The 20089-nt window shown below is 42.9% G+C and overlaps 1 protein-coding gene across 1 annotated transcript in view; it reads left to right on the top strand.

Moving 5' to 3' along the window:
- LOC139386916 (carboxyl-terminal PDZ ligand of neuronal nitric oxide synthase protein-like) overlaps positions 1-20089 on the top strand; it is a 37879-nt gene that overhangs the window by 6260 nt on the left and 11530 nt on the right. The window contains exons 3-8 of the mRNA XM_071132799.1: positions 303-395; positions 2945-3003; positions 3156-3264; positions 11780-11924; positions 12249-12367; positions 18885-19031. Coding sequence (XP_070988900.1) covers positions 303-395; positions 2945-3003; positions 3156-3264; positions 11780-11924; positions 12249-12367; positions 18885-19031 — 672 coding nt within the window. The remainder of the gene's footprint in view (positions 1-302; positions 396-2944; positions 3004-3155; positions 3265-11779; positions 11925-12248; positions 12368-18884; positions 19032-20089) is intronic.

The following is a 20089-nucleotide window of genomic DNA, read 5'->3' as shown; positions in this document are numbered from 1 at the left end:
CTGAAGTACTCACTCCCTGCCTTAATGAATATGTTTCCATCCCTTTACATCTCTACAGGAACTGTATCTCTGACAAGGTTGAGGAAAATTGGAATTGGAGTCTAAGTTTACTTCCTGAATATGAATGAATTGAAATGGAATTTACTCCAACCCTGCTCTGTGGTTATGTACAAACTATAATGACATGATACACACACAAAGTCCATGATGTCACCCCTAGGCTATATACCGTGAGCTTGTGTGAATCCTTTTATATTCCAGTTTCATGTACAAATCTATGGAATTTACATTTCCCCCCACAGTATGAATTCAAATTGAAGAACATCAAGAAGAAGAAAGTCAACATCATCGTGTCTGCGGATGGTGTAAGGGTGGTTTTGCGAAAAAAGAAAAAGGTACGTCCCCTTCAAAATATGAAATACCCGATGAAGTCAGAGTAGCTACCAAAATGTTGGTCTTGATTATGAATTGTTCTATTGGAGAATGTGTGCCTTTTCCTACATTTGCATGAGCTTGACTGTCTTGTGCTCATAGTGAAAACTCCCGTCAACATTTTAGCCACTTAGCAGATGCCCTTATCCAGAGTAAGTTCCTTTTATTTATCCTTTATTTAACTAGGCAAGTCAGTTAAGAACAAACTCTTATTTACAATGACGCCCTACCCCGGACGACACTGGGCCAATTGTGCGCCGCCCTATGGGACTCCCAATCACGGCCAGATGTGATGCAGCCTGGATTCAAACCAGGGACTGCGGTGACACCCCTTGTTCTGAGATGCAGTGCCTTAGACCACTGCGCCACTCAGGAGCCACTCTCTACACTCACAGTAGTGAGTGGATACATTTCATTTGCACTTTTGTACATCAACTATTATTTTGCACCAAGGTCAATGATACAAGAAACTGAAACTGTTATGTTATTTCTTAGCCCATCAAATTGAAGGGCTAGAGTTGCTAAATGTTTCCACCAGTGTGAAGTGTACAACTGTTATTTTCCAGATGCAGTAAATCAAAAGGAAAATTAATCATCAGTGATGAAAAGACGATTCTATGGTCAGACGTAAACAGGCTTCCTTTGCGTATGGAGGCGGAATGGCTTATGGTTGTGAAATGTGGTGATTTGATGAATGATCGAATGCCATAGCTCTCTGTCCTTCATGGAAGCTGCAAGGTCCCTCATCTTGAGTGTCTCTGCAGATGGAAAAGGTTGAAGAACCTCCATATACAGTGCCTTGCGAAAGTATTCGGCCCCTTTGAACTTTGCGACCTTTTGCCACATTTCAGGCTTCAAACATAAAGATATAAAACTGTATTTTTTTGTGAAGAATCAACAACAAGTGGGACACAATCATGAAGTGGAACGACATTTATTGGATATTTCAAACTTTAACAAATCAAAAACTGAAAAATTGGGTGTGCAAAATTATTCAGCCCCCTTAAGTTAATACTTTGTAGCGCCACCTTTTGCTGCGATTACAGCTGTAAGTCGCTTGGGGTATGTCTCTATCAGTTTTGCACATCGAGAGACTGAAATGTTTTCCCATTCCTCCTTGCAAAACAGCTCGAGCTCAGTGAGGTTGGATGGAGAGCATTTGTGAACAGCAGTTTTCAGTTCTTTCCACAGATTCTCGATTGGTTTCAGGTCTGGACTTTGACTTGGCCATTCTAACACCTGAATATGTTTATTTTTGAACCATTCCATTGTAGATTTTGCTTTATGTTTTTTTAATCATTGTCTTGTTGGAAGACAAATCTCCGTCCCAGTCTCAGGTCTTTTGCAGACTCCATCAGGTTTTCTTCCAGAATGGTCCTGTATTTGGCTCCATCCATCTTCCCATCAATTTTAATCATCTTCCCTGTCCCTGCTGAAGAAAAGCAGGCCCAAACCATGATGCTGCCACCACCATGTTTGACAGTGGGGATGGTGTGTTCAGGGTGTTGCTTTTACGCCAAACATAACGTTTTGCATTGTTGTCAAAAAGTTCAATTTTGGTTTCATCTGACCAGAGCACCTTCTTCCACATGTTTGGTGTGTCTCCCAGGTGGCTTGTGGCAAACTTTAAACAACACTTTTTATGGATATCTTTAAGAAATGGCTTTCTTCTTGCCACTCTTCCATAAAGGTCAGATTTGTGCAATATACAACTGATTGTTGTCCTATGGACAGAGTCTCCCACCTCAGCTGTAGATCTCTGCAGTTCATCCAGAGTGATCATGGGCCTCTTGGCTGCATCTCTGATCAGTCTTCTCCTTGTATGAGCTGAAAGTTTAGAGGGAGGGCCAGGTCTTGGTATATTTGCAGTGGTCTGATACTCCTTCCATTTTAATATTATCGCTTGCACAGTGCTCCTTGGGATGTTTAAAGCTTGGGAAATCTTTTTGTATCCAAATCCGGCTTTAAACTTCTTCACAACAGTATCTCGGACCTGCCTGGTGTGTTCCTTGTTCTTCATGATGCTCTCTGCGCTTTTAACGGACCTCTGAGACTATCACAGTGCAGGTGCATTTATACGGAGACTTGATTACACACAGGTGGATTGTATTTATCATCATTAGTCATTTAGGTCAACATTGGTTCATTCAGAGATCCTCACTGAACTTCTGGAGAGAGTTTGCTGCACTGAAAGTAAAGGGGCTGAATAATTTTGCACGCCCAATTTTTCAGTTTTTGATTTGTTAAAAAAGTTTGAAATATCCAATAAATGTCGTTCCACTTCATGATTGTGTCCCACTTGTTGTTGATTCTTCACAAAAAAATACAGTTTTACATCTTTATGTTTGAAGCCTGAAATGTGGCAAAAGGTCGCAAAGTTCAAGGGGGCCGAATACTTTCGCAAGGCACTGTATACGTGTTTCTTATAGGTGAAATACTGACCCTAAGTCATAAGTCATAGGAGTGAATTACAGCGTTGCGTAAGTGTTGTCGCTCTGTGGTTGTGTTCCAGAGGAAAGAGTGGTCTTGGGATGACAATACAGTCATGATAACACAAGACCCCATCTACAGGTAAAGACAGGCACAAAGTGCCCTCAAACATAACCCTCTTTAAGACTATTCTTTGCTATGTCCATACAAACCCATTGATGATTTTTGATTGAGTAGTTCAGATTGAAATCAATCAAATTCTCGTGATCAAGATACTTCCCCGTCCCATTTAGGATTTTCTATGTGTCACATGACGCCCAGGACTTGAAGATCTTCAGTTACATTGCAAGAGATGGAAAGAGCAACATGTTCCGTTGTAATGTCTTCAAATCCAAGAGGAAGGTAAGACCTTAGAGATCCTATAATTCTACAGTATACAGTTGAAGTCAGAAGTTTACATACACCTTAGCCAAATACATTTAAACTCAGTTTTTCACAATTCCTGACATTTTATCAGAGTAAAAATTCCCTGTCTTAGGTCAGTTAGGATCACCACTTTATTTTAAGAATGTGAAATGTCAAAATAGTAGGGAGAACGATTTATTTCAGCTTTTATTTCTTTCATCACTTTCCCAGTGGGTCAGAAGTTTACATACACTCAATTAGTATTTGGTAGCATTGCCTTTACATTATTTAACTTCTTGCTCCTACTTGAGACGCAGATGTCTCAAGTAGACACCTGGAAATGCAAATGCGCTACGCTAAATGCTAAATGTACTCGTTAAAACTCAAACGTTCATCAAAATGCACATGCAGGGTATTGAATTAAAGCTACACTCGTTGTGAACCTAGCCAACAAGTCAGATTTTTAAAATGCTTTTCGGTGAAAGCATGAGAAGCTATTATCTGATAGCATGCAACACCCCAAAATGCCTGAATGCGACGTAAACAAAGATTTAGCTTAGCCGGCGCTACACAAAACGCAGAAATAAAATATAAAACATTCATTACCTTTGACGAGCTTCTTTCTTGGCACTCCTATATGCCCCATAAACATCACTATTGGGTCTTTTTTTCGTTTAAATCGGTCCATATATACCCAAAATAGCTTTCTATGGAAGCTGTGTGATTCAGAAAAAAACATCGTTTTAAAACGCAGCGTCATTTTTTAAAATTAAAAAAGTCGACGATAAACTTTCACAAAACACTTCGAAATACTTTTGTAATCCAACTTTAGGTATTAGTAAACGTTTATAATCTATCAAAATGATTACAGGGCGATGTATATTCAATAGCTCCTCGTCTTCAAATCAATGGCTGCCAATGTGCACATTCAAAACATCCTGGTGGAGACCGGAAGAAATTGAATCCAGTTAGTTGGATTTACCAACAAAAAAGTCCCTGGAAAATGACGACAATGGCGACATCGTGTGGAATCTGTAGGAATTGCATGCAGGTCCATAATTAATTTTGTGCCCTTTTAACAACCCATGAAAGGAAATTATTTTTAGCTTTCAGAGAGCAGTTTTTCTTGCGCTTTTCGATGAAACACACAATCTGTTATAGTCACAGCCGTGATTTAACCAGTTTTAGAAACTTCAGAGTGTTTTCTATCCACACATACTAATCATATGCATATACTATATTCCTGGCATGAGTAGCAGGACGCTGAAAAGTTGCGCGATTTTTAACAGAATGTTTGAAAAAGAAGGGGGTAGACTTATTAACTTGGGTCAAATGTTTAGGGTAGTCTTCCACAAGTTGGGTGAATTGTGGCCCATTCCTCCTGACAGAGCTGGTGTAACTGAGAGGTTTGTAGGCCTCCTTGCCCGCACACGCTTTTTCAGTTCTGCCCACACATTTTCCATAGGATTGACGTCAGGGCTTTGTGATGGCCACTCGAATACCTTGACTTTGTTGTCCTTAAAACCTGTTACAGCTAGACGTTCCACTAGCGGAACATCCGGTGAAATTGCAGAGCGCAAAATTCAAATTAAATTATTAGAAATATTTAACTTTCATAAAATCACAAGTGCAATACACCAAAATAAAGCTTAACTTCTTGTTAATCCAGCCACTGTTTCAGATTTCAAAAAGGCTTTACGGCGAAAGCAAACCATGTGATTATCTGAGGACAGCACACCATGATACAAACACATGAAAATCATATTTCAACCAAGCAGGTGCGACACGAAAGTCAGAAGTAACGATATAATTCATCCCTTACATTTGAAGATCTTCTTCTGTTGGCACTCCAATATGTCCCAGAAACATCATAAATGTTCCTTTTGTTCGATAAACTCCTTTTTATATCACCAAAATGTCCATTTATTTGGCGCGTTTATTTCAGAAAAACACTGGTTCCAACTCGCCCAACATGAATACAAAGTGTAAAAACTTGGTCCAAACATTTCAAACAACTTTCCTAATCTAACTTTAGGTATTTTAAAACGTAAATAATAGATTCAATTTAAAACGGAATATACTGTGTTCAATAGCGGATCAAATGAAAGTGGAGTGAGTTCCAGGTCGTGCGCACAGACATGATTTTAACAGTTTTAGAAACTTTTGAGTGTTTTCCATCTACATCTACCATTATATGCATCTACCATTATATGCATATCTGAGCTTCTGGGCCTGAGAAACAGGCAGTTTATTTTGGGCACGCTTTTCATCTGGACGTGAAAATACTGCCCCCTAGCCCAAGCCATTTTGCCACAACTTTGGAAGTATGCTTGGGGTCATTGTCCATTTGGAAGACCCATTTGTGACCAAGCTTTAACTTCCTGACTCATGTCTTGAGATGATGCTTCAATATATCCACCTAATTTTCTTCTCTCATGATGCCATCTATTATGTGAATTGCACCAGTCCATCCTGCAGCAAAGCACCCCCACAACATGAAGCTGCCAGCCCCATGCTTCATGGTTGGGATGGTGTTCTTCGGCTTGCAAGGCTGCCTCTTTTTCCTCCAAACATAACGATGGTCATTAAGGCCAAACAGTTCTATTTTTGTTTCATCAGACCAGAGGACATTTCTCCAAAAGGTACGATCTTTGTCCCCATGTGCAGTTGCAAACCATAGTCTGTCTTTTTTATGGCGGTTCTGGAGCAGTGGCTTCTTCCTTGCTGAGCGGCCTTTCAGGTTATGTCGATATAGGACTCGTTATAGGGCTGTCGATATAGGACTGTGGATATAGATAATTTTGTACCTGTTTCCTCCAGCATCTTCACAAGGTCCTTTGCTGTTGTTCTGGGATTGATTTGCACTTTTCGCACCAAAGTACGTTCATCTCTAGGAGACAGAACGCGTCTCCTTCCTGAGCGTTATGACGGCTGTGTGGTCCCATGGTGTTTATACAGTGCCTTGCGAAAGTATTCGGCCCCCTTGAACTTTGCGACCTTTTGCCACATTTCAGGCTTCAAACATAAAGATATAAAACTGTATTCTTTTGTGAAGAATCAACAACAAGTGGGACACAATCATGAAGTGGAACGACATTTATTGGATATTTCAAACTTTTTTAACAAATCAAAAACTGAAAAATTGGGCGTGCAAAATTATTCAGCCCCTTTACTTTCAGTGCAGCAAACTCTCTCCAGAAGGTCAGTGAGGATCTCTGAATGATCCAATGTTGACCTAAATGACTAATGATGATAAATACAATCCACCTGTGTGTAATCAAGTCTCCGTATAAATGCACCTGCACTGTGGTCCGTTAAAAGCGCAGAGAGCATCATGAAGAACAAGGAACACACCAGGCAGGTCCGAGATACTGTTGTGAAGAAGTTTAAAGCCGGATTTGGATACAAAACATTTCCCAAGTTTTAAACATCCGAAGGAGCACTGCGCAAGCGATAATATTGAAATGGAAGGAGTATCAGACCACTGCAAATCTACCAAGACCTGGCCCTCCATCTAAACTTTCAGCTCATACAAGGAGAAGACTGATCAGAGATGCAGCCAAGAGGCCCATGATCACTCTGGATGAACTACAGAGATTTACAGCTGAGGTGGGAGACTCTGTCCATAGGACAACAATCAGTCGTATATTGCACAAATCTGGCCTTTATGGAAGAGTGGCAAGAAGAAAGCCATTTCTTAAAGATATCCACAAAAAGTGTTGTTTAAAGTTTGCCACAAGCCACCTGGGAGACACACCAAACATGTGGAAGAAGGTGCTCTGGTCAGATGAAACCAAAATTGAACTTTTTGGCAACAATGCAAAACGTTATGTTTGGCGTAAAAGCAACACAGCTCATCACACTGAACACACCATCCCCACTGTCAAACATGGTGGTGGCAGCATCATGGTTTGGGCCTGCTTTTCTTCAGCAGGCACAGGGAAGATGATTAAAATTGATGGGAAGATGGATGGAGCCAAATACAGGACCATTCTGGAAGAAAACCTGATGGAGTCTGCAAAAGACCTGAGACTGGGACGGAGATTTGTCTTCCAACAAGACAATGATCCAAAACATAAAGCAAAATCTACAATGGAATGGTTCAAAAATAAACATATCCAGGTGTTAGAATGGCCAAGTCAAAGTCCAGACCTGAATCCAATCGAGAATCTGTGGAAAGAACTGAAAACTGCTGTTCACAAATGCTCTCCATCCAACCTCACTGAGCTCGAGCTGTTTTGCAAGGAGGAATGGGAAAAAATAGAGACATGATAGAGACATACCCCAAGCGACTTACAGCTGTAATCGCAGCAAAAGGTGGCGCTACAAAGTCTTAACTTAAGGGGGCTGAATAATTTTGCACGCCCAATTTTTCAGTTTTTGATTTGTTAAAAAAGTTTGAAATATCCAATAAATGTCGTTCCACTTCATGATTGTGTCCCACTTGTTGTTGATTCTTCACAAAAAAATACAGTTTTATATCTTTATGTTTGAAGCCTGAAATGTGGCAAAAGTTCGCAAAGTTCAAGGGGGCCAAATACTTTCGCAAGGCACTGTACTTGCATACTATTGTTTGTACAGATGAACGTGGTACCTTCAGGCGTTTGGAAATTGCTCCCAAGGATGAACCAGAATTGTTTTCTGAGGTCTTGGCTTATTTCTTTTGATTTTCCCATGATGTCAAGCAAAGAGGCACTGGGTTTGAAGGTAGGCCTTGAAATACTGTCACGTCCTGACCTTAGTTCCCTTTTTATGTCTCTATTTTAGTTTGGTCAGGGCTTGAGTTGGGGTGGGAATTCTATGTTTTGTGTTCTATGTTTTCTATCTCTATGTGTTTGGCCTGGTATGGTTCCCAATCAGAGGCAGCTGGCAACCGTTGTCTCTGATTGAGAACCATACTTAGGTAGCCTGTTTTCCCACCCTTGTTTGTGAGTGGTTATTTTCCGTTTCAGTGTTTTTCACCATACCGGACTGTTTCGGGTTTTCTTTATTCGCTTGTTTTCTGTGTTCAGTGAAATAAATAGGACGAACACTTCCCACGCTGCATATTGGTCTGATATTTCCTACTCCTCCTAAGAAGAGGAAGACGACAACCGTTACAAATACATCCGCAGGTACACCTCCAATTGACTCAAATTATGTCAATTAGCCTATCAGAAGCTTCTAAAGCCATAACTTCATTTTCTGGAATTTTCCAAGCTGTTTAAAGGCACAGTCAATTTAGTGTATGCAAACTTCTGAACCACTGGAATTGTGATACAGTGAATTATAAGGGAAATTATCTCTGTATAAATAAGTGTTGGAAAAATGACTTGTGTCATGCACAAAGTAGATGTCCTAGCCGACTTGCCAAAACTATAGTTTATTAACAAGAAATTTGTGGAGTGGTTGAAAAACAAGTTAACGACTCCAACCTAAGTGTATGTAAACTTCTTACTTCAACTGAATGTTCTATGTGATGATTATATGGGTAAGAAGGGTGTAACTCTATGGGAGTGGGCTGAGTATGAGATTAAAGATATCCACAGGTTCCAGATCAGTGATATAATCCGCTTATTTCTACAGGGTATCAGATCGTGGCAGCAGCAAAATAGCGAAGGGGCAGGGAATAGGGAGGGAAGGGGGCTGGGTATAGGGAATGTGCCATGATGCATTATATTTTACTTGGGACTCTTGGATCAATAGGGATCTTCGAGGGCTTAGTCTATACTAACACATACACACACGCTGTGCATGCACGCGCACACATTTTTTTTCTGATCTACATGAACACAGTGCATACACATTTTATACACAGTACACACACCTGAAGAATTTCAATTTCACATGCATGCAAGAAAAATTATTGGGAAAATGAATGGCACGCGACTACCCCATAGCTGCATATGGAACAGCGATACATTTCTGCATAACAAAAGCCTGGATAGCAACACCACCAATGAGGTTGGCTCTCATCACTTCACCATGGATACCAGTCATGTACTGTAGACAGTGACTGAGTGAAGCAGCATACTAATGAGTGTCTGCATCCCAAATGGCACCCTATTCCCTATTGGGGATTATGGGCCCTGGTCAAATGTAATGCACTGCGTAAGGAATAGGGTGCCATTTAGGACGCAGTCACTGAGTGAGGTGGGAAGAAAGAGGCTTTTAATTCTGTCCTTAATGTCATCTTCAAGCTGCACCACCCACCATCTTCACTTACCAGAGAACAGAGACACAGGCTGTAATCCTGTGTAGTGCAGTCTTGCCATTCAGATGACTCCAGCCTTGAAGCTCTTATCTCAGGCTTCCAGATCGAACTTTTGCCATTGGAGGGGAGGATGAACCGATGATACTGGGCTTGATTTACTGGACTTCATGTGGCTTCCCATGGATCACTGTCTAGGGTTTATAGTATCCCCAGAATCTTAGTGTTGACCTTGTCATCCACGTGGCTCAGTTGGTTGAAGCACAGCGCTGGTTTCATAACGGTTGTGGGTTCAATTTCAGCAGTGGCCATGCCAATAAAAATATCTACTGAAAATGAAAAAAATAGTGTTATACAGTCTAGAACAGTAGTACATACTTTACATAGCACTTTACACAGTACATTGTTGATGCACCTTTGGCAGCGATTACATCCTTGAGTCTTCTTGGATATGACCCTACAAGCTTGGCACACTTGTATTTGGGGAGTTTCTCCCATTCCTCTCTGCAGATCCTCTCAAGCTCTGTCAGGTTGGATGGGCCGCTCTGGCTGGGCCACTCAAGGACATTCAGAGACTTGTCCCAAAGCTACTCCTGCATTGTCTTGACTGTGTGCTTAGGGTCGTTGTCCTGTTGGAAGGTGAACCTTCGCCCCAGTCTGAGGTCCTGAGCACTCTGGAGCAGGTTTTCCTCAAGGATCTCTCTGTACATTGCTACGTTCATCTTTCCCTCGATCCTGATTAGTCTCCCAGTCCCTGCCGCTGAAAAACATCCCCACAGCATAATGCTGCCACCACCATGCTTCACTAGTGCCAGCTTTCCTCCAGACACGACGCTTGGCATTCAGGACTAAGAGTTCAATCTTGGTATCATCAGACCAGAGAATTTTGTTTCTCATGGCATTCTCATGGCATTTAGATGCCTTTTGGCAAACTCCAAGCGTGTTGTCACTCCTTTTACTGAGGAGTGACTTCCATCTGGTTGTCTTTCTGGAAGGCTCTCCCATCTCCACAGAGGAATTCTGGAGCTCTGACCATCGGGTTCTTGTTCACCTCTCTGACCAAGGCCCATCTCCCCCTCAGTTTGGCCAGGCGGCCAGCTCTAGGAAGAGTCTTGGTGCTTCCAAACTTCTTCCGTTTAAGAATGATCGAGGCCACTGTGTTCTTGGGGACCAATGCTGCAGACATTTGGTACCCTTCCCTAGATCTGTGCCTAGACACAATCCTGTGTCTAGGCTCATGGCTTGGTTTTTGCTCTGACATGAACTGTCAACTGTGGGACCTTATATAGACAGCAAACAATTGAATAATCCACAGGTGGACTCTAATCAAATTGAAGAAACATCTCAAGGATGATCAATGGAAACAGGATGCACCTGAGGTCAATTTCGAGTCTCATAGCAAATGGTCTTAATACTTATGTAAATAAGGTATCTCTTGGTTTTTATATATGCATTTGCAAAAATGTCTAAAAACCTGTTTTTGCTTTGTCATTGTGGGGTATTGTGAGTAGATTGTTTGTTATTTCATAAATTTTTGAATAAAGCTGTGACGTAACAACATTTGGAAAAGGGGAAGGGTATCTGAATACTTTCTGAATGCACTGTATATATATAACTGTATATTGTCACGTTATGGCGCACACCTGTCACCATCGTTACGCGCACCTGCGTGTCTTCAAACTCACCTGGACTTCATCACCTCCCTGATTACCTTTCCTAATTATATCACTCGCTTTGGTTCCTTCCCCATGAGTTATTGTTTCTGTTCCTGTGTCATGTCTGTGCGTTGTTCGTGTTTCTTATTGTGTATTATGTGTTTATTTTTTTTGAACACTCACTCCCTGAACTTGCTTCTCCGGCCTCTGGGTCACCAGGCTGCTCGTTATGGCGCACACCTGTCACCTGCGTGTCTTCAGACTCACCTGGATTCCACACATGGTCACACGTGACATATATAACTGTAGATAACTCAAGGAAAAACGGCTCTAGAATGAACCAATCCATTACAACGAAAGCATGCACCTCTACAGTAGATCAGTAAGGCTACATCGCTGAATTACTGTGCTTTTTGTTCTCTTCCTATTTCCATCCCTCACTCCCCCCTCTTTCTATCTCCCTCTCTTTCAACTGTTTCTCCCTTTATCTCCATCCCACTACCCCCTCTTCCTTTCCTTCCTCTTCCCCCTTTCTCCACACCTGATCCCATCTCTGTCCTACCCTTCTCCTCTCTTTTTCCCCTCTCCTCCCTCCCCTCACCTACCTCTCTCCCCCGTCCCTCCGTCAACTCACCTCCCTCTCCCCCCTCCCCCTGCCCACCTCCAGTCCCAGGCCATGCGCATCGTGCGGACGGTGGGCCAGGCCTTTGACGTGTGCCACCAGCTGACCCTGCAGCAGGCAGGGGAACAGATCTCAGAGGATGGAGGGGACACCAGCACTGCCGACGCAGAGGGGGCAGACGCCGTGCCAGGTGTGACTGGCATACTGTTTCATCTTTGCACAGTGGTGACATTCTCTACTGAGGCTGAATCAGTTAGAGATTGTCGTGTGTGTTGTGACTCCAGCGAGTGTGGAGAGCAGCCAAGTTTGAATTCCATGTTTCAGTTTTTTTGGTCTGAGAAAAGCGCTATAAAAATATTATGTACTATTCATTTGTATGTAAGGAATGGGTTATGTTTCGCGTTTTTGCTTGTGATTGTTAGTTTGTTTGTTGTTGTCTCTCTCTGTCTCTCTCTGTCTCTCTCTCTGTCTCTCTCTCTGTCTCTCTCTCTGTCTCTCTCTCTCTCTCTCTCAGCCAAGAAGAGGTTGGCATTGTCTGATTCCACTGACCTTGAAGCCACTACAGAGGAGAGCATCGACCGTTTGTCATCCGACCAGGACAAGAGCCAGGACCTTCTCAGTAAAGATGGGAAGGTAATGTGTATGACCTGGGTTGTGTTTATTAGAGCAAACCGTTGCAAAATGATTTACAAAAGAAAACAAAAATATGTATTTGTATTGGACAAGTTCAGGTAGTACATTGTTTTACTCTGTTTCAAAACCGCTTCCCCCTACTAAACTCAGCAAAAAAAGAAACATCCCTTTTTCAGGACCCTGTCTTTCAAAGATAATTCTTAAAAATCCAAATAACTCCACAGATCTTCATTGTGAAGGGTTTAAACACTGTTTCCCATGCTTGTCCATTGAACCATAAACAATTAATGAACATGTTATATATAACCACAAAGCACCTTCATTTTTGCAGTGTAAAGTTGTGTTACCCAACATATACAGTGCCCTACAATTCCACAACCAAAGCTCATCCTTACGACATACGTTTGACTAAAATAAGGTATTGAAATATTCATCATCTCTCTTGTTCTATCGCTCATTTTGAAGGACATTCTCTCAGTCAGAGTAGAGAGAAGTTGAACGATCTGTCTTTTACAGTATACTATCAATAAACTAAACAAATAAACTGGTAAACTAAGGATCATCCTAAAAAAAAAAAACATTCCTATATCTGAAATGAGCTGAGATAGGGTTAAGGGTCAATCTAGACTCTAGATGAGTTGTTTTACTGTGATGTGGTAGATGTCTGTCTGGCTAACCTGCTGTACAATACAAGGAGGCACTCAAAGACATCCATCATTTCCATAAGGCTGATAACAACCGCTCTCTTTCATTCCAATAGTCTATTTTTCGACTTTGTTTCGATATTTTTTTTAAAGATGAAATGCACTACACACTACACTAAAGTGTACACACTACACTAAACGCTGAATAAAACAATGAATGAAGTCCCATGATGGTAGTGACTGCCCATTACTGCTTCACACTTATTTACCATATTTTATTGACATTACTTAACTCTAATAAAATATGTCAAATCAAATCAAATCAAATCAAATTTTATTTGTCACATACACATGGTTAGCAGATGTTAATGCGAGTGTAGCGAAATGCTTGTGCTTCTAGTTCCGACAATGCAGTAATAACAAGTAATCTAACTAACAATTCCAAAACTACTGTCTTGTACACAGTGTAAGGGGATAAAGAATATGTACATAAGGATATATGAATGAGTGATGGTACAGAGCAGCATAGGCAAGATACAGTAGATGGTATCGGGTACAGTATGTACAAATGAGATGAGTATGTAAACAAAGTGGCATAGTATAGTATAAAGTGGCTAGTGATACATGTATTACATAAGGATACCGTCGATGATATAGAGTACAGTATATACGTATGCGTATGAGATGAATAATGTAGGGTAAGTAACATTTATATAAGGTAGCATTGTTTAAAGTGGCTAGTGATATATTTACATCATTTCCCATCAATTCCCATTATTAAAGTGGCTGGAGTTGAGTCAGTGTCAGTGTGTTGGCAGCAGCCACTCAGTGTTAGTGGTGGCTGTTTAACAGTCTGATGGCCTTGAGATAGAAGCTGTTTTTCAGTCTCTCGGTTCCAGCTTTGATGCACCTGTACTGACCTCGCCTTCTGGATGATAGCGGGGTGAACAGGCAGTGGCTCGGGTGGTTGATGTCCTTGATGATCTTTATGGCCTTCCTGTGACATCGGGTGGTGTAGGTGTCCTGGAGGGCAGGTAGTTTGCCCCCGGTGATGCGTTGTGCAGACCTCACTACCCTCTGGAGAGCCTTACGGTTGAGGGCGGTGCAGTTGCCATACCAGGCGGTGATACAGCCCGCCAGGATGCTCTCGATTGTGCATCTGTAGAAGTTTGTGAGTGCTTTTGGTGACAAGCCAAATTTCTTCAGCCTCCTGAGGTTGAAGAGGCGCTGCTGCGCCTTCTTCACGATGCTGTCTGTGTGAGTGGACCAATTCAGTTTGTCTGTGATGTGTATGCCGAGGAACTTAAAACTTGCTACCCTCTCCACTACTGTTCCATCGATGTGGATAGGGGGGTGTTCCCTCTGCTGTTTCCTGAAGTCCACAATCATCTCCTTAGTTTTGTTGACGTTGAGTGTGAGGTTGTTTTCCTGACACCACACTCCGAGGGCCCTCACCTCCTCCCTGTAGGCCGTCTCATCGTTGTTGGTAATCAAGCCTACCACTGTTGTGTCGTCCGCAAACTTGATGATTGAGTTGGAGGCGTGCGTGGCCACGCAGTCGTGGGTGAACAGGGAGTACAGGAGAGGGCTCAGAACGCAACCTTGTGGGGCCCCAGTGTTGAGGATCAGCGGGGAGGAGATGTTGTTGCCTACCCTCACCACCTGGGGGCGGCCCGTCAGGAAGTCCAGTACCCAGTTGCACAGGGCGGGGTCGAGACCCAGGGTCTCGAGCTTGATGACGAGCTTGGAGGGTACTATGGTGTTGAATGCCGAGCTGTAGTCGATGAACAGCATTCTCACATAGGTATTCCTCTTGTCCAGATGGGTTAGGGCAGTGTGCAGTGTGGTTGAGATTGCATCGTCTGTGGACCTATTTGGGCGGTAAGCAAATTGGAGTGGGTCTAGGGTGTCAGGTAGGGTGGAGGTGATATGGTCCTTGACTAGTCTCTCAAAGCACTTCATGATGACGGATGTGAGTGCTACGGGGCGGTAGTCATTTAGCTCAGTTACCTTAGCTTTCTTGGGAACAGGAACAATGGTGGCCCTCTTGAAGCATGTGGGAACAGCAGACTGGTATAGGGATTGATTGAATATGTCCGTAAACACACCGGCCAGCTGGTCTGCGCATGCTCTGAGGGCGCGGCTGGGGATGCCATCTGGGCCTGCAGCCTTGCGAGGGTTAACACGTTTAAATGTCTTACTCACCTCGGCTGCAGTGAAGGAGAGACCCTATGTTTTCGTTGCAGGCCGTGTCAGTGGCACTGTATTGTCCTCAAAGCGGGCAAAAAAGTTATTTAGTCTGCCTGGGAGCAAGACATCCTGGTCCGTGACTGGGCTGGGTTTCTTCCTGTAGTCCGTGATTGACTGTAGACCCTGCCACATGCCTCTTGTGTCTGAGCCGTTGAATTGAGATTCTACTTTGTCTCTGTACTGGCGCTTAGCTTGTTTGATAGCCTTGCGGAGGGAATAGCTGCACTGTTTGTATTCGGTCATGTTACCAGACACCTTGCCCTGATTAAAAGCAGTGGTTCGCGCTTTCAGTTTCACACGAATGCTGCCATCAATCCACGGTTTCTGGTTAGGGAATGTTTTAATCGTTGCTATGGGAACGACATCTTCAACGCACGTTCTAATGAACTCGCACACCGAATCAGCGTATTCGTCAATGTTGTTATCTGACGCAATACGAAACATCTCCCAGTCCACGTGATGGAAGCAGTCTTGGAGTGTGGAGTCAGCTTGGTCGGACCAGCGTTGGACAGACCTCAGCGTGGGAGCCTCTTGTTTTAGTTTCTGTCTGTAGGCAGGGATCAACAAAATGGTGTCGTGGTCAGCTTTTCCGGGGCGGGGCAGGGCCTTATATGCGTCGCGGAAGTTAGAGTAACAATGGTCCAAGGTCTTTCCTCCCCTGGTTGCGCAATCGATATGCTGATAAAATTTGGGGAGTCTTGTTTTCAGATTAGCCTTGTTAAAATCCCCAGCTACAATGAATGCAGCCTCCGGATAAATTGTTTCCAGTTTGCAGAGAGTTAAATAAAGTTCGTTCAGAGCCATCGATGTGTCTGCTTGGGGGGGGATATATACCGCTGTGATTATAATCGAAGAGAATTCTCTTGGTAGATAATGCGGTCTACATTTGATTGTGAGGAATTCTAAATCAGGTGAACAGAAGGATTTGAGTTCCTGTATGTTTCTTTCATCGCACCATGTCACGTTAGTCATAAGGCATACGCCCCAGCCCCTCTTTTTACCAGAAAGATGTTTTTTCCTGTCTGCGCGATGCGTGGAGAAACCTGTTGGCTGCACCGCTTCGGATTGCGTCTCTCCAGTAAGCCACGTTTCCGTGAAGCAAAGAACGTTACAGTCTCTGATGTCCCTCTGGAATGCTACCCTTGCTCGGATTTCATCAACCTTGTTGTCAAGAGACTGGACATTGGCAAGAAGAATGCTAGGGAGTGGTGTGCGCTGTGCCCGTCTCCGGAGTCTGACCAGAAGACCGCCTCGTTTCCCTCTCTTTCGGAGTCGTTTTTTTGGGTCGCTGCATAGGATCCACTCCGTTGTCCTGTTTGTAAGGCAGAACACAGGATCCGCGTCGCGAAAAACATATTCTTGGTCGTACTGATGGTGAGTTGATGCTGATCTTATATTCAGTAGTTCTTCTCGACTGTATGTAATGAAACCTAAGATGACCTGGGGTACTAATGTAAGAAATAACACGGAAAAAAACAAAAAACTGCATAGTTTCCTAGGAACGCGAAGCGAGGCGGCCATCTCTGTCGGCGCCGGAAGTCAGATTATCAGTTGTCTACTTTGTGCATGACACAAGCAATTTTTCCAACAATTGTTTACAGACAGATTATTTCACTTATAATTCACTGTATCACAATTCCAGTGGGTCAGAAGTTTACATACACTAAGCTGACTGTGCTTTTAAACAGCTTGGAAAATTCCAGAAAATGATGTCATGGCTTGAGGAGCTTCTGATAGGCTAATTGACATAATTTGAGTCAATGGAAGGTGTACCTGTGGATGTATTTCAAGGCCTACTTTCAAACTCAGTGCCTCTTTGCTTGACATCATGGGAAAATCAGAAGAAATAAGCCAAGACCTCAGAAAACAAATTGTAGACCTCCACAAGTCTGGTTCATCCTTGGGAGCAATTTCCAAACGCCTGAAGGTTACACGTTCATCTGTACAAACAATAGTACGCAAGTATAAACAACATGGGACCACGCAGCCCTCATACCGCTCAGGAAGGAGATGCGTTCTGTCTCCTAGAGATGAATGTACTTTGGTGCGAAAAGTGCAAATCAATCCCAGAACAACAGCAACGAACCTTGTGAAGATGCTGGAGGAAACAGGTACAAAAGTATCTATATCCACAGTTAAACGAGTCCTATATCGACATAACCTGAAAGGCCGCTCAGCAAGGTAGAAGCCACTGCTCCAAAACCGCCATAAAAAAGCCAGACTACGGTTTGCAACTGCACATGGGGACAAAGATCATACTTTTTGGAGAAATGTCCTCTGGTCTGATGAAACAAAAATAGAACTGTTTGGCCACAATGACCATTGTTATGTTTGGAGGAAAAATGGGGAGGTTTGCAAGCCGAAGAACACATCCCAACCGTGAAGCTTGGGGGTGGCAGCATCATGTTGTGGGGGTGTTTTGCTGCAGGAGGGACTTGTGCAATTCACAAAATAGATGGCATCATCAGGGAAGAAAATTAGGTGGATATATTGAAGCAACATCTTAAGACATCAGTCAGGAAGTTAAAGCTTGGTCGCAAATGGGTCTTCCAAATGGACAATGACTTCCATACTTCCAAAGTTGTGGCAAAATGGCTTAAGGACAACAAAGTCAAGGTATTGTAGTGGCCATCACAAAGCCCTGACCTCAATCCTATAGAACATTTGTGGGTAGAACTGAAAAAGAGGCCTACAAACCTGACCCACTGGGAATGTGATGAAAGACATTCAATTCTGACATTTCACATTCTTAAAATAAAAATTATTCTTAAAATAAAGTGGTGATCCTAACTGACCTTAAACAGGGAATTTTTACTATAATTAAATGTCAGGAATTGTGGATAAACTGAGTTTAAATGTATTTGGCTAAGGTGTATGTATAAACTTCCGACTTCAACTGTACTACTGTCACGCCCTGACCTTATGTCTCTATTTGGTTTGGTCAGGGTGTGATTTGGGTTGGCATTCCATGTGTTGTATTTCTTTGTGTTTGGCCAGTGTGGTTCCCAATCAGAGGCAGCTGTCTATCGTTGTCTCTGATTGGCAATCATACTTAGGTAGCGCCCCCCCCCCCACCACCACCACCACCACCTATGTTATGTCTTGTCCTTGTGTTGTTGCTGTTGGACCCTACTAGGCTGTACGTTTCGTTGGTGTTCTTGTTTTTCTGGTTATCATTAAAGAATATGATTAACCTACCCCACGCTGCATCTTGGTCTAATTCCACCAACGACGATCGTTACAACTACTTCAAATACCACTTGAGTAGAAGTCAAAGTATATGGTTTTAAATATAGTTAAGTTTCAAAAGTAAATATAATTGCTAAAATATACTTAAGTATCAAAAGTAATAGTATAAGTTGTTTAAAATAATGTATGGGGTTGCAAAATGCCAGTAACTTCCCCAAAATGTCCTGGTTTTCCTGAAAGCCTGGTTGGATTCCTGGAATCAGGAGGGAATAAGCAGCAAATCTGGGAATCCTCCAACCAGGATTTCTGGAAAACCAGGGAATTTTGGGGAAAGTTACTGTTATCTTACAACCCTTGCAGTATGTAATGCATTGTGTATCCTCAGTCATTATAGATCATAATCACTGACCTGGTCCTCATTTTCCCCATCCAAGGACCCAACCCAGCAGCTGACCTCATCCAGGTCAGGGCCACCTGTGTCAAGCTTGCTAGCTGTGGACTGCTCTGTGGCACACCAGGTGCAGCTTCTCCAGAGACAGCTCCAGCAGCAGGAGCAGCAGGCCCAGGCTGCTGCAGCACAGGTAGACACACGTTTCCAAACAGTTCCAAATTATGGTTTGCCTTGTTGAATGCAGCTCATGCGTGTGGGTCTGCGCTATTCAAACATGTTGATGTTCAGTTTGCCAAAGTAATGTACACTGTTAGTAAAGGCAGTTTAGACCAGAAACATACGCTTTGATTTGCAGTGCGTAAACAGTACCTTTAAAGTTGCTAGCTAACAACCTGAAAACTGGAGTGTGTGAAGAGCACAAGTGGCTCAACTAGGGTTGCAAAGCTACTGGCAATTTACCAAAGTTACTGGAATATTGATAATTTTGATAATTAACTGGTAATCTATGGCAATCTATTGTACTTTGGTCATTTATATTTGAATAACTTTTTTTTTTAAAGTATATATATATATATATATATATATATATATATAAATAAATCTCAGTATTCCTTTTGTATAACTTTGTCTGAGTTTCTAGTGGATACACCATATGGTTCAAGAGAAAATGTATTTAAAAAGCATCTAATCAACAATGGAATTATTTTTAGGCCTCCCGGGTGGCGCAGTGGTTAAGGGCGCTGTACGCAGCGCCAGCTGTGCCATCAGAGTCCTGGGTTCGCGCCCAGGCTCTGTCGTAACCGGCCGCGACCGGGAGGTCCGTGGGGCGACGCACAATTGGCCTAGCGTCGCCCGGGTTAGGGAGGGCTTGGTCGGTAGGGGTGTCCTTGTCTCATCGCGCACCAGCGACTCCTGTGGCGGGCTGGGCGCAGTGTACGCTAGCCAAGGTGGCCAGGTGCACGGTGTTTCCTCCGGCGGCTTGCTTCCGGGTTGGATGTGCGCTGTGTTAAAGAAGCAGCGGCTTGGTTGGTTGTGTATCGGAGGACGCATGACTTTCAACCTTCGTCTCTCCCGAGCCCGTACGGGAGTTGTAGCGATGAGACAAGATAGTAGCTACTACAACAATTGGATACCACGAAATTGGGGAGAAAAAGGGGTAAAATTCACAAAAAAAACAAAACAAAAAAAACAATGGAATTATTTTTCAATTAACTCTGCAACTCTTTCAACTAACTTATTTCACAACCA

Source organism: Oncorhynchus clarkii, chromosome 28, assembly GCF_045791955.1.
Source record: "Oncorhynchus clarkii lewisi isolate Uvic-CL-2024 chromosome 28, UVic_Ocla_1.0, whole genome shotgun sequence".
NCBI lineage: Eukaryota > Metazoa > Chordata > Actinopteri > Salmoniformes > Salmonidae > Oncorhynchus > Oncorhynchus clarkii.
The sequence above is the reverse complement of the archived record's forward strand: the minus strand, read 5'-3'. Positions and strand labels throughout refer to the sequence as shown.